At 41.3% G+C, this 20,059-nt stretch overlaps 1 protein-coding gene across 5 annotated transcripts in view; it reads right to left on the bottom strand.

Moving 5' to 3' along the window:
* The window catches only part of BTBD9 (BTB domain containing 9), a 435,326-nt gene that overhangs the window by 359,275 nt on the left and 55,992 nt on the right, over positions 1-20,059 (bottom strand). For all 5 annotated transcript variants that reach the window (XM_008262867.4, XM_017345091.3, XM_070074117.1 and 2 more), the window contains 2 exons: positions 9,548-9,767; positions 6,590-6,709 (listed from right to left, as the gene is read on the bottom strand). In XM_008262867.4, the coding sequence (XP_008261089.1) occupies positions 6,590-6,709; positions 9,548-9,767 (340 nt within the window). The remainder of the gene's footprint in view (positions 1-6,589; positions 6,710-9,547; positions 9,768-20,059) is intronic.

Here is a 20,059-nt window from a genome sequence, read left to right as displayed (position 1 = left end):
ATCCACCTCCCCTCACCGGCCCTCTCTGACCACCTATTTAAAATGTAGCCCCCTGCCCCTTGATTCCAGTCACTCTCAGAGCACCATCTTCACAACACTTAGAATAAATTGATATGTCCTTATTATTTCTATCTATTTCTCCAGAATTCCATGAGAGCAGAAAGCCTGGAAATCTTTGGTGTTACCACCACAGTATCAAGTACAATGCATAGAACACAGTAGGTGCTAATTTGTTGAATGAGGGTGTGATGAACAAATACACAGAAGAGTAAATGATGAAAAATCTATCTCCTTAGATTAGATGAGGTGAGGCACGCCTAAATTTCTTGTTGTAAATGAATGAGAAGTACTATTGTGAGATGTCCTTCACCATTTGTGGTCTCTACTGACCCCTGATATCAGAACACAGCCTGGCAAATGCTCAATGATGTCCTTTCCTGTTTCCATGATACCCCTGGGACACACACACTTTCTCATACTAAGAAAAAAAAGGGAAGGAGGAGAAACTACAATAATTAAAACACCTTCAGCAAGAGTCAAATCTATGAAAGAGTTCATGTTAGACTCCAACACATGAGAAACACAGCCATTCATATTAACATATAAGAAATGATTGGGGCCAGTGTTGTATTGTAGTGGATGAAGCCCTGGCCCACAACATCAGCATCCCATATGGGTGCTGGTTCAAGTCCTGATGCTCTGCTTTCGATCTAGCTCCCTGCTAATGTGCCTAGGAAAAGCAGCAGAGGAAGGCCCAAGTGCCTGGGCCCCTGAACCATTGTGGGACACCCAGAAAAATCTCTTGGCCTCTGGCTTTGGCCTGGCCCAGTCCTGGCCATTGAGGCCATTTGGGGAGTAAAATAGCAGATGAAGACCTCTCTCTCTGTCTCCCCCCAACCGCCCCATAACTCTTTCAAATGAAAAAAAAAAAAAAAGAAAGAAAGAAAGAAAGAAAGAAAAAAATGATTATTAGAGACCCACATTGTGGCATAATGGGTAAAGCTGCTACCTGCAATGCCAGCATTCCATATGGGCACCAGTTTGAGTCATCTCCCATCCAGCTCCCTGCTAATGCACCTGAGAAAGAGGAAGATGGTCCAGATCCTTGGGTCCTTGTATCCATCTGGGAGATCCAGATGAAGCTCCTGGTTCCTGGCTTTGGCCCAGCCCAGCCCTGGCTGTTGTGGCCATCTGAAGAATGAACAAGTGAATGAAGATCTTTCTCTCTCTCCCTGTCTCTCTCTTTCTCTAACTCTTCCAAATAAATAAATGAGGGGCCAGTGCTATGGCACAGTAGGTTAATCTTCTGCCTGCAGCGCCGGCATCTCATATGGGCACTGGTTCTAGTCCCAGCTGCTCCTCTTCCAATCCAACTCTCTGCTATGACCTGGGAAAGCAATAGAAGATGGCCCAAGTCCTTGGGCCCCTGCACCCACGTGGGAGACTGGCTGCTGGCTTCAGATCGGCGCAGCTTTCCCTGTGGCACGGTTGTATATAATTCTGCCGAATGCACATAAAGATGGCCCTTCCTCTGAACCCTCCCAAATGCATGCATTGTAGACATTTTTCTAGCATGGTTTATGATTTGTAAAAACTCCTGCCACAGGGAAAGTTCTGTCATTATTTACAATATTACTACATTGTACTTTTATAATAAAAAATAGTTCCATTTTGATAATTCAAAGGGAAAGAAAGAAGCCCAGTTTTGTACCTAACTTCATTCCATACTCCTGGGCCAAGCTGTTCCCTCCTCAACACCCTTTCTGCTTTGTCTTTGGTAAACGGGGTTCCTCTTGAATCTCCTCTACTACCTTCTTCTCTGCTCTCAATAGGCATAACCCCAGGGGCTGGCGCATGGCACAGCAGATAAAGTTGTTGCCTAGAGTGCGTGCATCCTATGTGGGCGCCACTTCAAATCCCAGCTGCTCTACTTCTGATCCAGCTCCCTGCTAATATACCTGGAAAACAGCAGAAGAGGGCCCAAGTGCTTGGGACCCTGTACCCACTCGGCTCTTGGCTTTAGCCTGGCCCAGCCCTGACCATTGTGGATATTTGGGGGGTGAACCAGCAGATGAATGATATCTCTCTCCCTATTTGTAATTCTGCCTTTTGAATAAAACAAATAAATTTTTTTTAAAAAAAAGGCATGCCATTGAGAAATGTTTTTAGCACTATTAGTCCTCTCCTTCAATGCCCAGATTTCACACCAAGATGACACTTATAATCCCAGCTACTGGTCACGGAAGACAAGCTTTCAAGTCTTCTCATATTTTAGCAATATTATATGACAGCCGAATTAACAGCATCATGTTGAGAAACAGCAATTTTTAAAAACATCTTCATAGTACTCAACATTTGCCACTCCCTACTAGTGACTTCTGTCCAGTCTGAGGCCCCACCATCTAAGAAATCTGTGAGAAGCATGGGGAAGCAGCTTACCAGATAACCAAGAAGACAATTTGAAGACTGCAGATTATGGGTAAATAAGACAATGCCTTTCCTGGGAAAGACAAGCCTGACTAGACATCACACAGTTCTACAGGTAGACAGGAGATGGCACCGACAATGATGCAACATTTTGCTTCTTCATCCCCCATGAGCGATTGGGGGTAACCGACCTAAGCAATCCCCACTTAACCCACAAGCATTCCTAAAAAGATCCCACAAAAACAGAGCAGACTGCCTCCCTCCATTCACTATTATGGCCTTGAGGCCTGACATTATTCTCCCCTGCACAAGATAACATCCATTGTCTTGGCCAGGTGATTGTTGACTCAATTACATTCCATAAGACTATGAATGGCAAATTTTACATTAAACCATGTATCTTAGCAAAATAAAAAATGTTTTACCGAAAACAAAATATATGAAAACTTCTGGAAACAGAGAGACGAGCAGGTTATTAAGAGAGAACTGTTTAAGGCACATTTTGGATGGCTACGCCTGAACTGACAATGCAGCAAAGCACAAAAACGTGAGGCTCCTGATGGCAGGAGTGTCCTCACAGTGACAGCTGCCCAGCCAAGGATTAGGAATGGCTCTCGGTGCCAGTGTCAGCGTCCCATATGGGTGCCAGTTCTAGTCCCGGCTGCTCCACTTCCCACCCATCTCTCTGGCCTGGGCAAGCAGTAGAAGATAGTGCAAGTCCTTGGGCCCCTGCACCCACGTAGGAGACCAGGAGGAAGCTCCTGGCTCCTGGCTTCAGATCAGCACAGCTCTGGCCACTGCAGTCAATTGGGGAGTAAACCAGTGGATGCAAGACACTCCTCTCTTTCTGCCTCTCCTTCTTTTTCTATGTAACTCTGACTTTCAAATAAATAAATAAATAAATCTTAAAAAAAAAAAAAAAAAGGAATGGCTGTCTTTCTCTGAGGGCCCAACATCAGCTGGAAGTCTCAGAAATGAGGAATAAGGACTAAAACAATTCCTGCTTCCTGAGCTGCTTCTGGCCAGCCACTGCACGCAGTACTTGTAAATACAGTCACCAAGGTCTCCCAGCAAACCCCATGAAGAAGGCACTGCATTCCTGTTCCTCACGGGTGTGGACAGCAGGCAAGGAGGGGCACAAGTTTACCACAGCAAAGTGTGAGGTGAAACCAGGAAGGGAAAAACAGTAACCCCACAGTTCATGTTTTTGTTATTACACAATGCTGGTTCTATGCAGCTTGGCCCTGCCTCATATGCCTCAATCCACAGATCATCTCTTCTTTTGTGAATGCATTACATATAACCCTTCACCAACACATGACAATTATGGCCTTCAGGATTAGCATCAAAATTCAGCTTCCCGAAGGAAAAACAGAGAAAGGAATCCTTGAAAATCAACTTTATACCACTCCAGAGTATATTCCAGCAGTCACATGTTTTCATAAATATATTGATGGAAATTTCCAGTCAATATATGAGCATTAGATCATCTCTCTTCATTACAGTCAGTGCCATGAAACCCATGCTAACATTTATTTATTTATTTATTTATTTATTTTTGACAGGCAGTTAGTGAGAGAGAGAGAGACAGAGAGAAAGGTCTTCCTTCCATTGGTTCACCCCCTAAATGGCCGCTACGGCCAGGCGCACCACGCTGATCCGAAGCCAGGAGCCAGGTGCTTCCTCCTGGTCTCCCTTCATGCTAACATTTATAAAATACCTACTTCATACAAGGTCACAGTCTGAGTAACATGCAAGAATACTAAAAGATTAGAGTCCATACATTTTGCCTCCAAGAGCTTGTAATTTTAGGATCAGAGGTAAGGCAAACACACAAAGAGTGCTAAAGAACAAAGATGGAATACAAATGTGCAAATCAACTAACATAATGCAAACACTTAAGTGCTACAGAAATAAAGTAAAGAATTTATTTGCGCACTGAAGTTCCAGGATCATTGTTCAGGTAATCAATACGTGATTGTAAAGATAAGAAACACCAAGACATCTTCAGATAATCAATACAGACTTATTGTTAAGCTCATTTTAAATACTATCTAAACTCTAATCAATTTCAAAAGGCAGAATTTATGAACGAATATAAAAATTAATAAGATAAAGTGGCTATAAATTTTCTTACTATCATGTATCTCAAGAGCCCTTCATTATCATGATTTCTTGACTCTTTTTTTCAACTGGCTATACCAAGACAAAAATTAGCATCATGAATACAACCAGGCTCTAAACACATAAAAGCCAAACCAACCAAGTCAAGGCCAGACAGGAAAGAGAAAATAAGAAATAAACAGAAATATGCTTTCTAAAAGCCAGAGATGATGAAGCCACACAACTGGAGCTTTCAGCTGGGTGAAGCATAGTTTATCTTGGCTGATATTAATATTCACAATAGTTCGTTCTGAGAGCCACGTTCCTATTCCTTCAAGTTAAATACAGACATAACCCTTCAGTCCATATCTGATCTGATACAACTGTAGGAATCCGAGTCAATGCAGACTTTATCCTTCTCTCCTCGTCAGGGCCCCTGTCACTCTCCAAGGAACCCTCAGCAGCACTGAGATATGGAATCTTCACTAAATTTCTTGTCCCTATCATTTTAATCCATTCAAAACTTCTCTGATAAAACAGCAACTGCCAGACCTGAGACACTTTAGTCTCTCTTTAGGGAAATGAAATTGATTTTTCATCATTTTCACACAAGAGGATCCCTAGGTAACAATATTATGACCAGTCATACTTGAGATTTAAAAAAAAATAAAAAAAAGTAGGCAAGACTGTAAGGCTCTGTGGAGTTCCTGTGGCACAGGTAAGAACTGAGGCTTACCTGTTAGACCAAGAGCTCAACAAGCGTAAGGGTGACTTCTGACCATGAGACTAAGTGCTATGGGGCATCCTCATGTCACAAGGGAAAGGCTCCAAATCAGTCACAAGGGAAGACCAGTTGAGATCACAGGCAAGGACAGGGAAGAGTGTAAATCAACTCCACATTCTCCCTGGTCTATACCCACAATACCCCTTCCCTTTTCTTCCTGCAGCACCTAAATAAACGAACCTATCACTTTCTGACTTTGGACTTCTGACTTTAAGATTAAGAATATCTGAGGGCAATTTCCAGCAGGAAAACAAGAACAAAAATTTCAGGAGGCTTTAACCACCTTTGCCAGCTCACAAGCTTACTAATTCATAAGGGTTTGGTAGAACTGCAGGAAGAAGGCTGCTGTGACGGCTTATACCTAAAGGGAGAATATGAAATATCAGAACAGTCGCTTTTTGATACCTTTTAAAAACGATCTTACCTGGGGCTCTAATCCCTAACAATAATAAAAGCTGAGCTGCTCTGGTTGAAGAAGGGTTTGAGTTTGCACCCAACCTGCTAAGCTTCCCTTGCCCTAAAACCAACCCCCTTCAAATACTTGTCCTGCCAAATCCCATTGGATAGCCACTGATACAGAATAAGAACACAGATGTTCAGAACATGCACAATGGCATTCAGAACTCTTCACCTGGCCTTGGACACTTCCAGGGAGGGCTCTAGAAATATCTCCTCCTAATGAGAACTCTGCTTTCAATGTAGAACAGTTAAAAAGCACTCCTAGGTATACCCCAAGCCTGTTTCCCACTCTACCTTCCATTAAGTATGTAACTGCTTTTTGATGTACAGGGTTTCACCAATAAGAAAGTTTACTTTGAGCCTCAGATGAGACCTAAGACTACAGAATTCTAAATTATTGTTAGCCTGAGCTAAGACTTTGGGATGGAATGATTTTATGCTGAATGTGAGGACATGAGTTTTGGGGAACCAAGAATGTTAAGGACTGGGCCAAGATCAAAGCCAAGGAGATGAGAACTCAATCCAAGTCTCCCAAGTGGGTGTCTGGAAACTGAAAACCTAAATTATCATATCTGCCTTCCAAGGTCTGCCAGAATCAAAAGCTAGAAGTGGACATCAAATCCAGGTCCTGTGATACAGAACACAAGAATCGCAACTGCTAGACCAAATGCCGTCCCCCTACAAAATAGGGATGCGTTTGGTAATTGATACCCTGAAAAATGCTTCTTCTGTGAGATAGAAAAATGCAGTCTGGGTTGTAAAGTCCTCTTCTCCCCATATAAAAATCAAAATCAATTATTGACCAAGAAAACTCACCGGCAGACACGGGCTGGAAAATACAACTTTTGCCAAGAACGACACAGATATTGCGAATGATCTATCACTCTGATCCAGTCAAGTTCATCCATTGACACTTCAATGAAGTATGAGTAAGACCTGATGATAAGAATCAAAAGGAAAAAGACAGAAAAAAATCAAATTCAAATAAAACATTAAAAGATATAAAAAATATGGACATCACTAATTAAATTTTCCAAACAATTAAATTCTACTAACAATGAAAGCCAAATATATCCCTGTATTGTAGCGTTCGGTGCAATGCACTGAAATTATCTTTCAGTTTGTCTGTCTGCCTTATTAAATCATAAAACTGCGTAAGAACAAGGACCACACCATATTCATCTTCATCTCCCTAGGGCCACAGTGCTTGCAACATATCTAGCATGTAAGACATCTGCTCCTTTTCAAACATGGCCAGAATGTCATGCTCATAGCATATTAGCAGACTAATAAGACCATGCTTGAGAGAAAAAGAGAAAGAATAGGGGAAAGGAGAGAACAGGGAGGTTATCTTCTCTCTGTGCAGTCTCTGGGTAAATGCTCAGCTCTCCTATCTCAGGAAGAAAACCAACTTGCAATGATTCCCCACAGATGCCAACTTATCTCCTGCCACCTCCTACTGTCCTACTACCCCACACATACAAGCTGTCTGCACAAAAATAAATGATTTGGGGGAACATAATACGTGTTTCTTTTGGGTACAACTCGAAATCTGCCAGCTAATAATCTGGATGTAATGAAAACAGCCCATCATCCTCCCCTAGTCAGTCACCCTGGACCATTACACGCTGGTCCCACACTGAACCAATCTATATTCCCCTGTCATAAGCCAAATTTAAATTGGAGATGCAGTTATTACTTGTACTGTAATATCAACAGGAACAATCTCAGAAGATTTAGGTGACCATAAATGTCAGCCTGCAACCCACAGTTGTGACCAGAAAAGGTCAGCTTGCTTTGTGTCATCCCCTCATTTTCTGCTGTCCCTCACTTCCATTCATTTTATCGCCCAGTCTCAAACTGGTTATAACCTTTTATTGAACCTCTCTGGGTTATCAGTAATGCAGGATATAATTTTACAACATGTCAGAATCTTTTTGGCATAAGATTCTGATTTTTTTCACCTTTGCTTAGAATGATAACAATTTCTCTGAGAAAAGAACAGTTATGTGGTTAAGTCCCCCGTGAATGTAACACACATACTAAAACAAAGTGGCCTGTAAATACTTAATGTCGTGGAAGAGACAAAAACTATTTGTCTCAAACATTCTAATATTTTATTATTTTTGCACTGATTTCATTATTAGATGAGTGAAACATAGAAAGCTTTTAGACCAGTGACTACCACATAAAAGTAATTAAAATGCCAAATAAGTATCATTATTATATTATTCTTAGTAATCAGAGATTCTTGGAAGCACATGAATTGGCACTACTTTCTCAATTAAATATCAAAATATAGCCAACAAGACACATGCTGGGTAATGTATTCTTAATAAAGTAACAGGGAGAGAAAACTTTGGGACCGTGACCATCCATGGACCTGAGAAATGTGGGTTTCCATGTCATAAAGCTTCTCTCATCCTTGCCTCAATGGTCCAACAAAGGCAGGATGGTAGCCAGCGATTGTTAACAAGACAAACATGCAATACCCTGAAAGGCCTGCAGGGTGTCATCAAGACTACTGCTAAGCTCTCCAGGTCCAGACCCAAAGAGGCAGGAGCAGGGCCTACTTTCTGGGTATGTGGGGTGTAGGTTGTGAGCAGCAGCAGGGAGAGAGGGCTCAGTTCCTGCTCATCATACTGTTCTGGCACTTCTGCTACAGTGGGTGGACTCTAGCAGCCACTGCTGGTGAACCTATCACAGGGACAGATAGGAGCCAGAAGCCTGAAGCCACAGAGAAACCAGGTGGGTTCCCAGACTGGAGCCCAGTGAGTCTTTTCAAATATTTCTTTTATTTTGAGGATATTTATCCACAACAGTAGAAGAGTATTCTTTTCTTTTTCCATAGGACAAAATGCATCAAAAAATTATTATAAATACACAAAAGAAAGAAATCAAGTAAATAATGTTTATTCAGAAGGCAGAACACCAATCATGAAAAGTAACATTTTAGAGAGATACTTTAAAGGGAAGAATGTTCACAATGTATTCATTAAAACGTGAGGCTTTCTGAACATTGTATCTTTATTTTGTAAAACTATGTGTAGGTTTGTTTCTATTTTGTTTATGTGTAGGTATGTGTGTGTTGTGCCTGTATGTGTCTATACATAATAAAAAACCATTAGATACATATAAACACTAACAATAGGTGAGATTATCAGCAATTTTTACCTTCTTCTATGCCCTTTTCTATATTTTCCACAATAAACACATTAACTTCATTTATAAGCAGAAAATTATAAGAAGTTACTTTTAAAAAGAGTATGTCCTTTAACCCTTCCTTAAGAACTAGCCTTGGGCCAGCGCCACGGCTCACTAGGCTAATCCTCTGCCTTGCGGCGCTGGCACACTGGGTTCTAGTCCCGGTCGGGGCGCCAGATTCTGTCCCGGTTGCCCCTCTTCCAGGCCAGTTCTCTGCTGTGGCCAGGGAGTGCAGTGGAGGATGGTCCAAGTGCATGGGCCCTGCACCCGCATGGGAGACCAGGATAAGTACCTGGCTCCTGCCATCGGATCAGCACGGTGCGCCGACCGCGGTGGCCATTGGAGCGTGAACCAACGGCAAGGGAAGACCTTTCTCTCTGTCTCTCTCTCTTACTGTCCACTCTGCCTGTCCAAAAAAAAAAAAAAAAAGAAAAGAAAAAAAAAAGACCTAGCCTTCGAGAGAAACAGCAGTCATAATCCATCAAAATCTGTAAACCCAAGGTGGACAACCAGAGTCAGGTCATCTCAATCAAACAGAAGGTCAGTTTCTAAGTCATGCTGAGGACTCACCGGCTGTCCCGGTCCCAAAGGAGTATCCGTATGTGATTGATAATGGACGGCTGACCTAGCTTAATCTCAATGCCAGAACGGCAGTCATCATCAATTGGGTGCCTAGAAAATCCATGGTCCAAATCGTAATTTTGAGTATCACCATCTAATAAGGCAGATTTCAACTCCCCTTTTACAACCTGGGCTCCATACTTCATAGTTGCAATGTTTTCTTCTGGTACTACAATTAAAAACAGGAAAGGCAAAGTAAATGGTTATTATTAATATAGTTTTAGGGAAAAGGATAAAAATCTAGCATTCTAGTTGATTCTAGTATCAGCATTTTAAAATGGCATAAGCAACTCCATAGGGATAGAAGCCCTGGAATGACTATGAGGATGAAGATATTATCTGGAGTTTAAATTTAACATCACTATCACAGTCACCAAATGCCTGGAACTAATGTTACTAAGAAAAAGTTAATAATCCTAGAAAAAAAAAGTACTAGGACAAGTAGCTCTGTTAAGTTTTTTCTATTAGTTGTTTAATACCCAATGGACAAAAATCACATGTAAAATGACCTGTACCAGCCATTGGGACTGAGGACAGCATATAAAAGCAAAGCAGACCCGCTAGACTTCTGATAAGACAACAGAAAAAAAGGTTTCAATGCAGGATAGCTATTAGTCAAACATGCATGTGCTGAATCAATTAATCTAGCTTTAGAAAAATAAGATTACATTTAAAAGAAAAATATTCACTTGAGAATCTTTCAAAAATGAAAATATCAGTCATCAAAATCAACATTATGGTTACTATTAAATCTCTCCTTCTCCAACATGAGATTTATTAAGTGCAGTTGTAACTAGGCCTTTGAAGTCCTCTCTGAACATTAGCCCTCACAGATCAGGAAGTTGTCCTCCAGGTGCGAACATTCTGAATTCTGACGCTCTCTATGGAGAAGCGAGAGACTACATAAGATGTTAAGAGCTAGGCTGGTTGCTCCTCTTCCAGTCCAGCTCTCTGCTGTAGCCCGGGAAGGCAGTGGAGGATGGCCCAAGTGCTTGGGCCCTGCACCCACTTGGGAGACCAGGAGGAAGTGCCTGGCTCCTAGCTTCGGATTGGTGCAGCGCGCCGGCTGTAGCAGCCATTTGGGGGGTGAATCAACGGAAGGAATACCTTTCCCTCTGTCTCTCTCTCACTGTCTAACTCTGCCTGTCCCCCCCCCCCAAAAAAAAAGGGAGCTAGAAGAGGGGTTAGCACTGTGGCCTAGCAGGTTAATTCTGTACCTGCGGCCCCAGCATCCCATATGAGCACCAGTTCTAGTCCCAGCTGCTCTTCTTCTTCCAATCCAGCTCTCTGCTATGGCCTGGGAAAGCAGTAGAAGATGGCTCAAGTGCCTGGGCCCTTGCACCCACATGGGAGACATGAAGAAGCTCCTGGCTCTGGCCATTGCAGCCATTTGGTGAGTGAACCAGCGGAAGGAATATCTTTCTCTCTGTCTCTCCCTCTCTCTGTCTGTAATTCTGCCTATCAAATAAATAAATAAAATCTAAAAAAAAAAAAAAAAAAGAGCTAGAAGAGTGAGATCAAACATCATCTCTTCCTTTAATCAAGTGTATCACTTTGGGGAAGCAATCCACTCTTTAATTTCTCAGTAGGGCAATATATCTATCCCTGAAGGGTGGAAGGGTGGGAGAGGGGTGTGTATTTCTGTCCCCAAGAGTAAATGAGCACCATGTTTGCCCAACACACAGTGAGATGTAAAAATATAAAAATAAACATCATTGTTACAAAACATACATAAAAAAGCACACAGTAACAGGACTATGTAAGTTTACAGATGTAAATAAACACTGAATTCTGACAGCACACATACATCTTGGATGTGTGATTTGAAGAGGGAAAAGCAGGAACTCTAGTCAGACTCTTAGGGAAAGGACAGTAAGTAATTCATCATTGCAGATCTCTTGAAAAATTGATTTTCTGAAAAAATTTCAAATGAACAGAGGTAAAGAACGCTCCAGAAGAGGATAATAAATGCAGGTAAAACACAGAGGTTGAGGTGCAGGTTAGTTAACTAGCAAAAGATTGCAGCAACTCAGCAAAAACAAACAAAACCGCAGTCATGCTCAACTTCTCAACCACCAGAAGCTTAAGATCTGTCACCATCTCAGGTCTCCTGGCTGGTGATAATCATGCACCCCTTCCTTCTTAACAGACCTTATAAAATTCATACTATGTGCTAGACACTGTTCCAAGGACTTTACAGTTATTCCTTTTATTTACTCCTCAAAATAACCCTTAAAATGCAGTTCTACAATGACATTAATTTCACAGATGAAGAGTGGAGGGTCAGAAAAGTCAGATGGATTTACTTGCCCAAGGTTACACAACTAACAATGAACAGAGCTTAGAACCCAGGCAGCCTGTCCACAGGGGCCCTGTTATGCAAGGCTTTGCCTCTTCCCTCATGATGGGTTTCTGATGGTATGACCCACCTTGCTCTTCCTCCTAACCTCCCCTTCCATCTACAGCTGGCTAAGACCCAGAGGAAAGAAAGGATCTGATAAAATGAAAAGAAAACTGGACATGAAGTACAAAAATATAGGTTTGAGACTCAGGCTCCAACACTCACTATCTCCAAGGGAGGCCTGTGAATACCTCTTCTCATCTAAAAATAGTTTGCTCAAATCACTTCTCAGGGTTACTGTAAAAATTACACTCCAAATTACACTACTATACAAATTACACTGCTATAGCACTATAGCAGTATAAAGCATTTATTCCGACAAGCACTTCCGGAGGACTCATTCTGTAGCAGGTACATTGGAGGGATTTGGAGTGACTAAATGAACTAGACTGACATGGGGCATGCCTTCCTGATACCTCCAATATAAGATGAAGCACTTTATTAGCAAGCAAACAAACCAAAGCTTCCAACCTGTACTTTTCAGATATCAATGATACATAAGCACTTGGCAAAAAACATTCTTTCCCTTCTTGTTAGGTCTAAAATCTGCAGGTAGACTTTTTGTTGCTGCTGCCCATTGCAATCATCGACATTTTTTTTTTTTCTTAATTTTAGGCAGAGAGACAAACTGCTCATCCCCCCTAGTTCTGACACCAGGAGTCAAGAGTGAGCCGAAGAGGAGAACATCAAGTTTTCAGATTTAGAAACTTATTCCACCTTTTGATTTCCTCTAAACATAAGCTTCTTCGGCACTGAAATTTATCAAGCCAGGAATAACATGTCAGGCACAAGAGTTTCAAATAACTATAACTGAAGTCTAAAATAGAAATGAAATTTTTTCCACCAGTCTAAGTCTTCTTTTGAAGTTTATTTCAAGAGTGCTTGAGAACTTCTCTAGCCATTCTTGATACAAATTCATTCCCTGAGACTATCTTTCACTTCAAAATGGAGAATTTTTACAAGTGGAAATTCTCTCATGGTAACTATAATGTGAGTATCTCACTGGATAAAAATATAATTCAAGTATTTTTGGCAAAAATAGGAAAAGTGATGGGAAATTTAAATCACTAAATAATTTAAATCATTAATATACTTAGTGCCTATATTTGTCTATCAGTAGAGAACAGAGCTCTTAAATGGTGGGAATTAAACAAGATAATAGATAAGAATTATAATTTTCTTTACATTTATAGTTTTTAACACATTTTACAAACATTAAGTAAACAATTAAGCTTTGAAGTCCTTTTTTTTTTTTAAAAAAAAAAGATCCATTTTATTTATCTGAAAGACAGAGTTACTGAGAGGCAGAGAGAGAGAGAGAGGTCCACCCTCCTCTGGCTCACTCCCCAGATGGCCACAACGGTTGGAGCTGCGCCTATCCAAAGCCAGGAGCCAGGAGATTCCTCCAGGTTTCCCATAAAGGTGCAGGGGCCCAAGGACTTGGGCCATTCTCCACTGCCTTCCCAAGCCATAGCAGAGAGCTGGATCAGAAGTGTAGCAGCCTAGTCTCAAACCAGCGCCCATATAGGATGCTAGCACCTCAAGTCAGGGCGTTAACCCCCTGCGCCACAGCGACAGCCCCAAGCTTTGAAGTTCTATAGCTAGATAGAATCAAGCCAAACATTAAGGAAAAAAAGAACTGAGGCAAACATTCAGCCTAGCAGTTAAGACGCATTGAAGTGCTCACATCCATATCACCAGAGTGCATGGGTTCCATACCTGGCTCTGGCTCCTGACTCCAGCGTCCTGCTACTGCAGATCCTGGGAGCTTGAACCAGCAGCGGTGGTTCAAGTAACTGAGTTCCTCCCACCAACATGGGAAATCTGGATTGAGTTTCTAGCTCTGGCCCTGTCTAGTCCCAACCACTGTGACCACATAGAAAGTGAACCAACAGATAGGAGCACTGTGTGTGTGTGTGTGTGTGTGTGTGTGCGCGCGCGCCTTCCTATCAAAAAATAAACAGAAAAATTAGGGGGAAATGGAACAGGACCTACCCCTAGCTACACAGTGCCAAAATCTGTGTCAATGTAATTATCAGGTTTTTTCTTTAATCATTTTAAGTTCTTAACCACCTTTTATTAAGCTCTTTATTCCATGTGGATTGAGACAGCCATTCCCTTAGATAGAATAGTTGGAGCCAGACTTAGTTCTTGGCACACAACAATCCACTCACCCAATTTTAGCACCTAAGTCATCTACTCGCCACTCCAGCTCCTCTGAGGAATGTATGGATTCTCCTTCCTATGACCACCAACAACTGCAATATTATATATTACTTTCTCAACCACCCCTGTTCTTAACCTTAATTTTCTCTATTTCCTCTCATTTTCAAACCTCCTTTCCACATTTGACGGTACTGGCACTCAAATACACCAACCACAAAATGAACACCAAAGAACTCAAGGGTGGGTGTTTGGCCTAATGATTAAGATAGTACATGAGAAACCCATATCCCATACCACAGTGCCTGGGTTCAAGGCCTACCTCCCCTCTCAGTTCCAGCTTACTACTAATGAAGACTCTGGGGGGTAGCAGCTGATGGCTAAAGTATTTGGATCTTTGCCACCTGTGTGGAAGACCCAGATGGAGTTCCAGGCTCCTGACTTTGGTCTAGACCAACCCCAGCTATTGCCAGCATTGGAGGAGTGAACCAGTAGACTGTTCAATATGAATCCATCAATCTCTTGTTCTCTTTTTAACAAATTAAAAAAATTAAATAAAAATGAACAACAGGCAGGACAATCTATGGAAAAGCACTGGCCTCTTCAGTCAGGAGACCAGAACTTTGACTGCAGCCGAGTCATCAATTTCACGTGGTAACATTAAGCAAGTTACCAAGAACGGTCACAGAGCTAAAAGGAACCTTTGTCCTATTTATTAAAAGGAAATACAAAAGCAGCAGCAGCAGCAAAGTCCTAAACTGCCTCCTACACATAGGTCACTGTCCTAGACTCAGCCCTGGCAGCCCAGAGGCACTGCCCACACAGCTCTCCATCCACTGAGACACTAACTGCCTCCACAGGGGAATACTCATTAGAGATGATTCATAAACCCCTCATACACAGATGAGATTTTTCCTCATCCCAACAAACAATAATTAGGAAGGCATAAAAGTTACAGAAGTCAGAGTTTTAAAAGTATCAAAGGCTCACTGTTATTTTTACTGTCCTTTTGCAAGAGGTGAGACAAATTAAAATGCTAGTCTAGAAGCAAGGGTCAGTTTCATTTATTTTTAGAAAGTTTAGAGTTAGACACTGTTAGGTGCTGGAAAAACATAGGCAAAAAGACTTAATTACAGTCCTCAAAAAGTTCAGTCTAGTAGAAACCTAGCAAGTAACCAATAGCTGCAACAGCCCAGTGGCAAAAGCCCCTTAGTTTGAAGACTGGAGCCTACAGGAAAAGGTACAGGATACATACACACACACTCTCTCTCTCTCTCTTTACCAATAATTTAACTCAGTAGTCCTGTGAATAGATTGACTTTGACTCAATAAAGAAATCTTCAAGATAGATTCTGTTACATGTTACCTGCTATAAACATAAACAAAAGATTCCTATTCCGTTTCCCAAAGTCTAAAACCTGAAATACATAATACAAACATGATTCGGCCTTAATAGAAAAAGCACCAACTTTCAAGATAGAAATTTCCCACAGCTAAGATAAAGCTACACATTAATGGAATGGTATAGGTAGTTCAAATGTCCTTGTCCTAAAGAAAAAAAATTAATTTCATTAAAAAGTTAACTTCCTTTTACCGGCTATACAGAAAAATGCTCATCGTATTATGTATGCATCAAGTGAGTCCAAACCACCTTCCAGAAAGACCAGCCATCACTGGTACATTAAAAACATCTACTGGGGATCAGCGCTGTGGCACAGTGGGTTAAAGCCCCAGCCTGCAGCACTGGCATCCCATGTGAGGGCCGGTTCAAGTCCCAACTGTTCCACTTCTGATCCAGCTCCCTGTTAATGTTCCTGGGAAAGCAGTGAAGGATAGCCTAAGTACTTGGGCCCCTGCACCCATGTGGGAGACCCAGAAGAAGCTCCTAGCTTCAGATGGGCTCAGCTCTGGCCATTGCAGCCATTTGAGGAGTGAACCAGAGGATGGAAGGTCTCTCTCCATAACTCTCAAATAAATAAAATCAATCTTAAAAAAAAAAAATCTCCTGGGGGGGGGGGGTGGTCAACGTTGTGGCATAATGAGTAAAGCCGCCACTTGTAGTGTCAGCATCCCATGTGGGCGCCCATGCAAGTGTCCTGGCTGCTCCACTTCTGATCCAGCTCTCTGCTATGCCTGGGAAAGTAGTAGAAAGCCAAAGTCCTTGGGCCCCTGCCACCTGAGTGGGAGATCTGGGAAAAACTCCTGGCTCTTGGCTTCAGATTAGCACAGCTCCAGCTGTTGCAGCCATCTGGAGAGTGAACCAGTGGATGGAAGACCTATCTCTCTCTCTCTCTCTTACTTCTGCCTCTCTGAACTCTGCCTTTCAAATAAATAAATCTTTTTAAAAAAATATTCTAGGGGTTGGCACAGTGGGTTAAAGCCCTGGCCTGAAGCACCGGCATCCCATATGGGTGCCAGTTCTAGTCCTTGCTGCTCCTCTTCTGATCCAGCTCTCTGCTATGGCCTGGGAAAGCAGTAGAAGATGGCCCAAGTCCTTGGGCCCCTGCACCCACATGAGAGATCCCATGAATGATATATACATTCATATATGTATATTCATATATATAGAATATATGAATTCATATATATAATATATATGAATATACATATATGAATGTATATATCATATACATGAATTTATATATAACATATATGAATATACATATATGAATGTATATATCATATATATCATTCATACATATAATACATTATATATGAATTCATATATATTCTATATATATGAATATACATATATGAATGATTTTATTTATTTATTTGACAGATAGAGTTACAGACAGTGAGAGAGAGAGACAGACAGAAAGGTCTTCCTTCTGTTGGTTCACTCTCCAAATGGCCGCAATGACCGGAGCTGCGCCAATCTGAAGCCAGGAGCCAGGTGCTTCTTCCTGGGCTCCCATGCAGGTGCAGGGGCCCAAGCACTTGGCCATTCTCCACTGCTATCCAAGGCCACAGCAGAGAACTGGACTGGAAGAGGAGCAACTAGGACTAGAACCGGCGCCCATATGGGATGCCAGCACTGCAAGCAGAGGATGAACCTAGTGCACCATGGCGCCAGCCCCTTAAATTCTATATATTTTAATTTTTTTGAAGACTTATTTATTTGAAAGGCAGAGCTATAGTGAGAGAGACAATGAGAGATCTTCCATCCACTGGTTCAATCCCCAAATGGCCACAACAGCAGGGGCTGGACCAGGCTGAAGCCAGGAGCCAAGATTTTCACCTGGGTTTCCCACGTGAGTGGCAGGGGTCCAAGTACTTGGGCCATCTTCCACTGCTTTCCCAGGCACATTAGCAGGGAGCTGGATTCAAAGTGGAGCCGCTAGAACTTGAACCACATGGGATGCCAGTGTCACAGGCAGCAGCTTAACCAGCTACACCACTACAATGGCCCTGATTTAGAAATTTGAGATCCTTTTTGATTTAACAATGAAAAAAATCTGATGAAATAATGAAATGAATGTTTGGATAACATTTACTTAGAAAATAATCTATTTTTAAGGATTTGATAGGAAAGTGTTATATTATTGTTACAATTCATATACTTTTTTAAAAAAGAATTATGCATTTATCTGAAAGACTGAATTACAGAGAGAAAAGAAGAAACAGAGATCTTCAATCTCTGGTTCACTCCTAAATTGGCCACAACACTAAAGCTGGGCTGGTCCAAAGTCAGGAGCCAGGAGTTTCTTTTGGGTCTCCCACGTGGGTGCAGGGGCCCAAGCACTTGGCCCATCTTTCACTGCTTTCCCAGGCACATTATCAGGGAGCTGGATAAGAAGTGGAGCAGCTGGGACTAGAACCGATATCCATATGGGATGCTGGCACTGCCCGTGGCAGCTTTACCTGGTACACCACAGTGCCGGCCCCTATTCATATATTCTGAAGGATAGTCAAAACAGTTTGCTATTCAATTACTACTCAAGTTTATAGGTTAGATAAAAGACTTCCAAACATTTAAACTCTTCTTGAGCTCCCCAAAAGTTACCCCAAAATACAGGACTTAATGTTGATGAGCAACAATCACAGTATGTTTATCATTCCAAAACCAAGTGCTTCAACTAGCTGATTCCTTTTTCACCAGTAATCTTGTGGGCTTATTAAAATCCAAATCTTACACATATACTGACAAGTTGTGAGGACTATGTGAAATGTCCAAAACACCTCCCTACTCCTGTTGCCAGGTCCCAAGCCTAGCCTTTAATGAATTCAATTCCTCCCTCAGCACTTCAAATCAAACCCAAGGTAAAACAGGAGCTTACATAAGAGAGGATTAAACAATGAAGATTTGTCTAAAAGTAATTAATCATCATATTGCCTCTCCACCCTCCATCCTCCCACGTTTTATCCAAGGCTGACTCTTGATTAGTACCATTCTCAGTACCTCCAATTATTTCCTGGATCTCTCCCAACCTGTTTTCTTTAAATATCATACTATGTCTCTACCACCGTTTCACCCGAATTCACCAACCACATAGTCAACACCTAGTGTATACATTCTTCCCAAATATTCATGACCTAACTCCCCATGTGGTCAGTCAGGCTTCTGTCCAGACCATTCAACAACTCACCACAATTTAGATCTAAAAATTTTCTCTCAATCCCCATCCTCCTTGACCTCTGAGCACTGGGAGACATCAGTGACCTGAGCAACTATAAAAAAGTTCTCTCTTCTGATTGGCCTCCGTTACGTTCCTCTATCCCAATTGTCTTCCCCCTCTTCAGTCTTTTTCTACCTTAAGACTTCTGCCTATGGTTCTTCTCCAGTCTCGGGCTTTGGTCTTTACTTCTTCCTCTATGCTGTAGCCAGGGTTTTGACTACTTTTTTAATACCAGCAAAGTGTTTCCACTTCCCATCAGGTGTCTCTATTTGCATTCATTCACCAAGCATTCATAAAGTGCCTGCTCTACGCTACTCAATGTGTTAAAGATGAGGATACAATGATCAACAAGGCCTATCAAAACCATCTCTGCCTTCAAGGATCAAAGGCAAGTAAACAAAAGTGTTTCAAAACATGATCAATATGGTAATTCCCACACTGTACAGATATGAGGAAGAACACATCAATAATGATAATATTATACCAATGGTTTCCTATATTGAGCATACAACACATTATTTGCACACATTATTTCAATTAATTGCTCATAACACCACATATTAAGAAACAAAACTAAATATTTAATACTAGATCATACAACTAACAAGTAACTAATTCAGGATTTGAAGTCAAAGTTGGCACAAAACCTATTTTTTTTGTCTATGTCCAGTGAAAAGATATCTACATCTAATGAGTTAGGAGAGAAGTGTAGACCAAGGACAACTATTTAAGATCAATGATAATTTCAAGAGAATGCCTGAAGCCATGGTCAAGAAAAAGATCACTCAGGAAAATAACTAGCATGAGATAGAACTTAAAATTTAAATGTCCCAAAACCTCTCAAACTCAATAAATCTAAAAAGAAGCTCAAGCATCTTCTTTCAAAAAATTACCATATTTCATTAACTCTAAGCCACATATTTTATAAATTTTAACACTTCTGAAATTGGGATGTAGATATCAAAGTGTGTCATGATTTAACTGGAAGTACTGTTTCCTTTTTTAGTGGTACATAAAATAATGGCAACTCATTATTTCTGGCTTCTTAGATTTAATAAAATATGGTAACCTTCTCCTAAAATTAATCCCCAAATTAAATCCCTCAGATCACCAAGATCTAATTTCTTTTCCATCTTTCCTGCTACCGCTCTGGCTTAAACTTGTATCAATATGTACAGATTAAATACCCTCTTCACTGGTCTCCCTGAATCCATTTGTTCCCTATTACAAATCATCAAGTACAACACCATGGATTAATCTTTCAAAACCACCACTGGG

Source organism: Oryctolagus cuniculus, chromosome 5 (assembly GCF_964237555.1).
Source record: "Oryctolagus cuniculus chromosome 5, mOryCun1.1, whole genome shotgun sequence".
NCBI classification, from domain to species: Eukaryota; Metazoa; Chordata; class Mammalia; order Lagomorpha; family Leporidae; genus Oryctolagus; species Oryctolagus cuniculus.
This window is presented reverse-complemented; position numbering and strand designations above follow the sequence as displayed.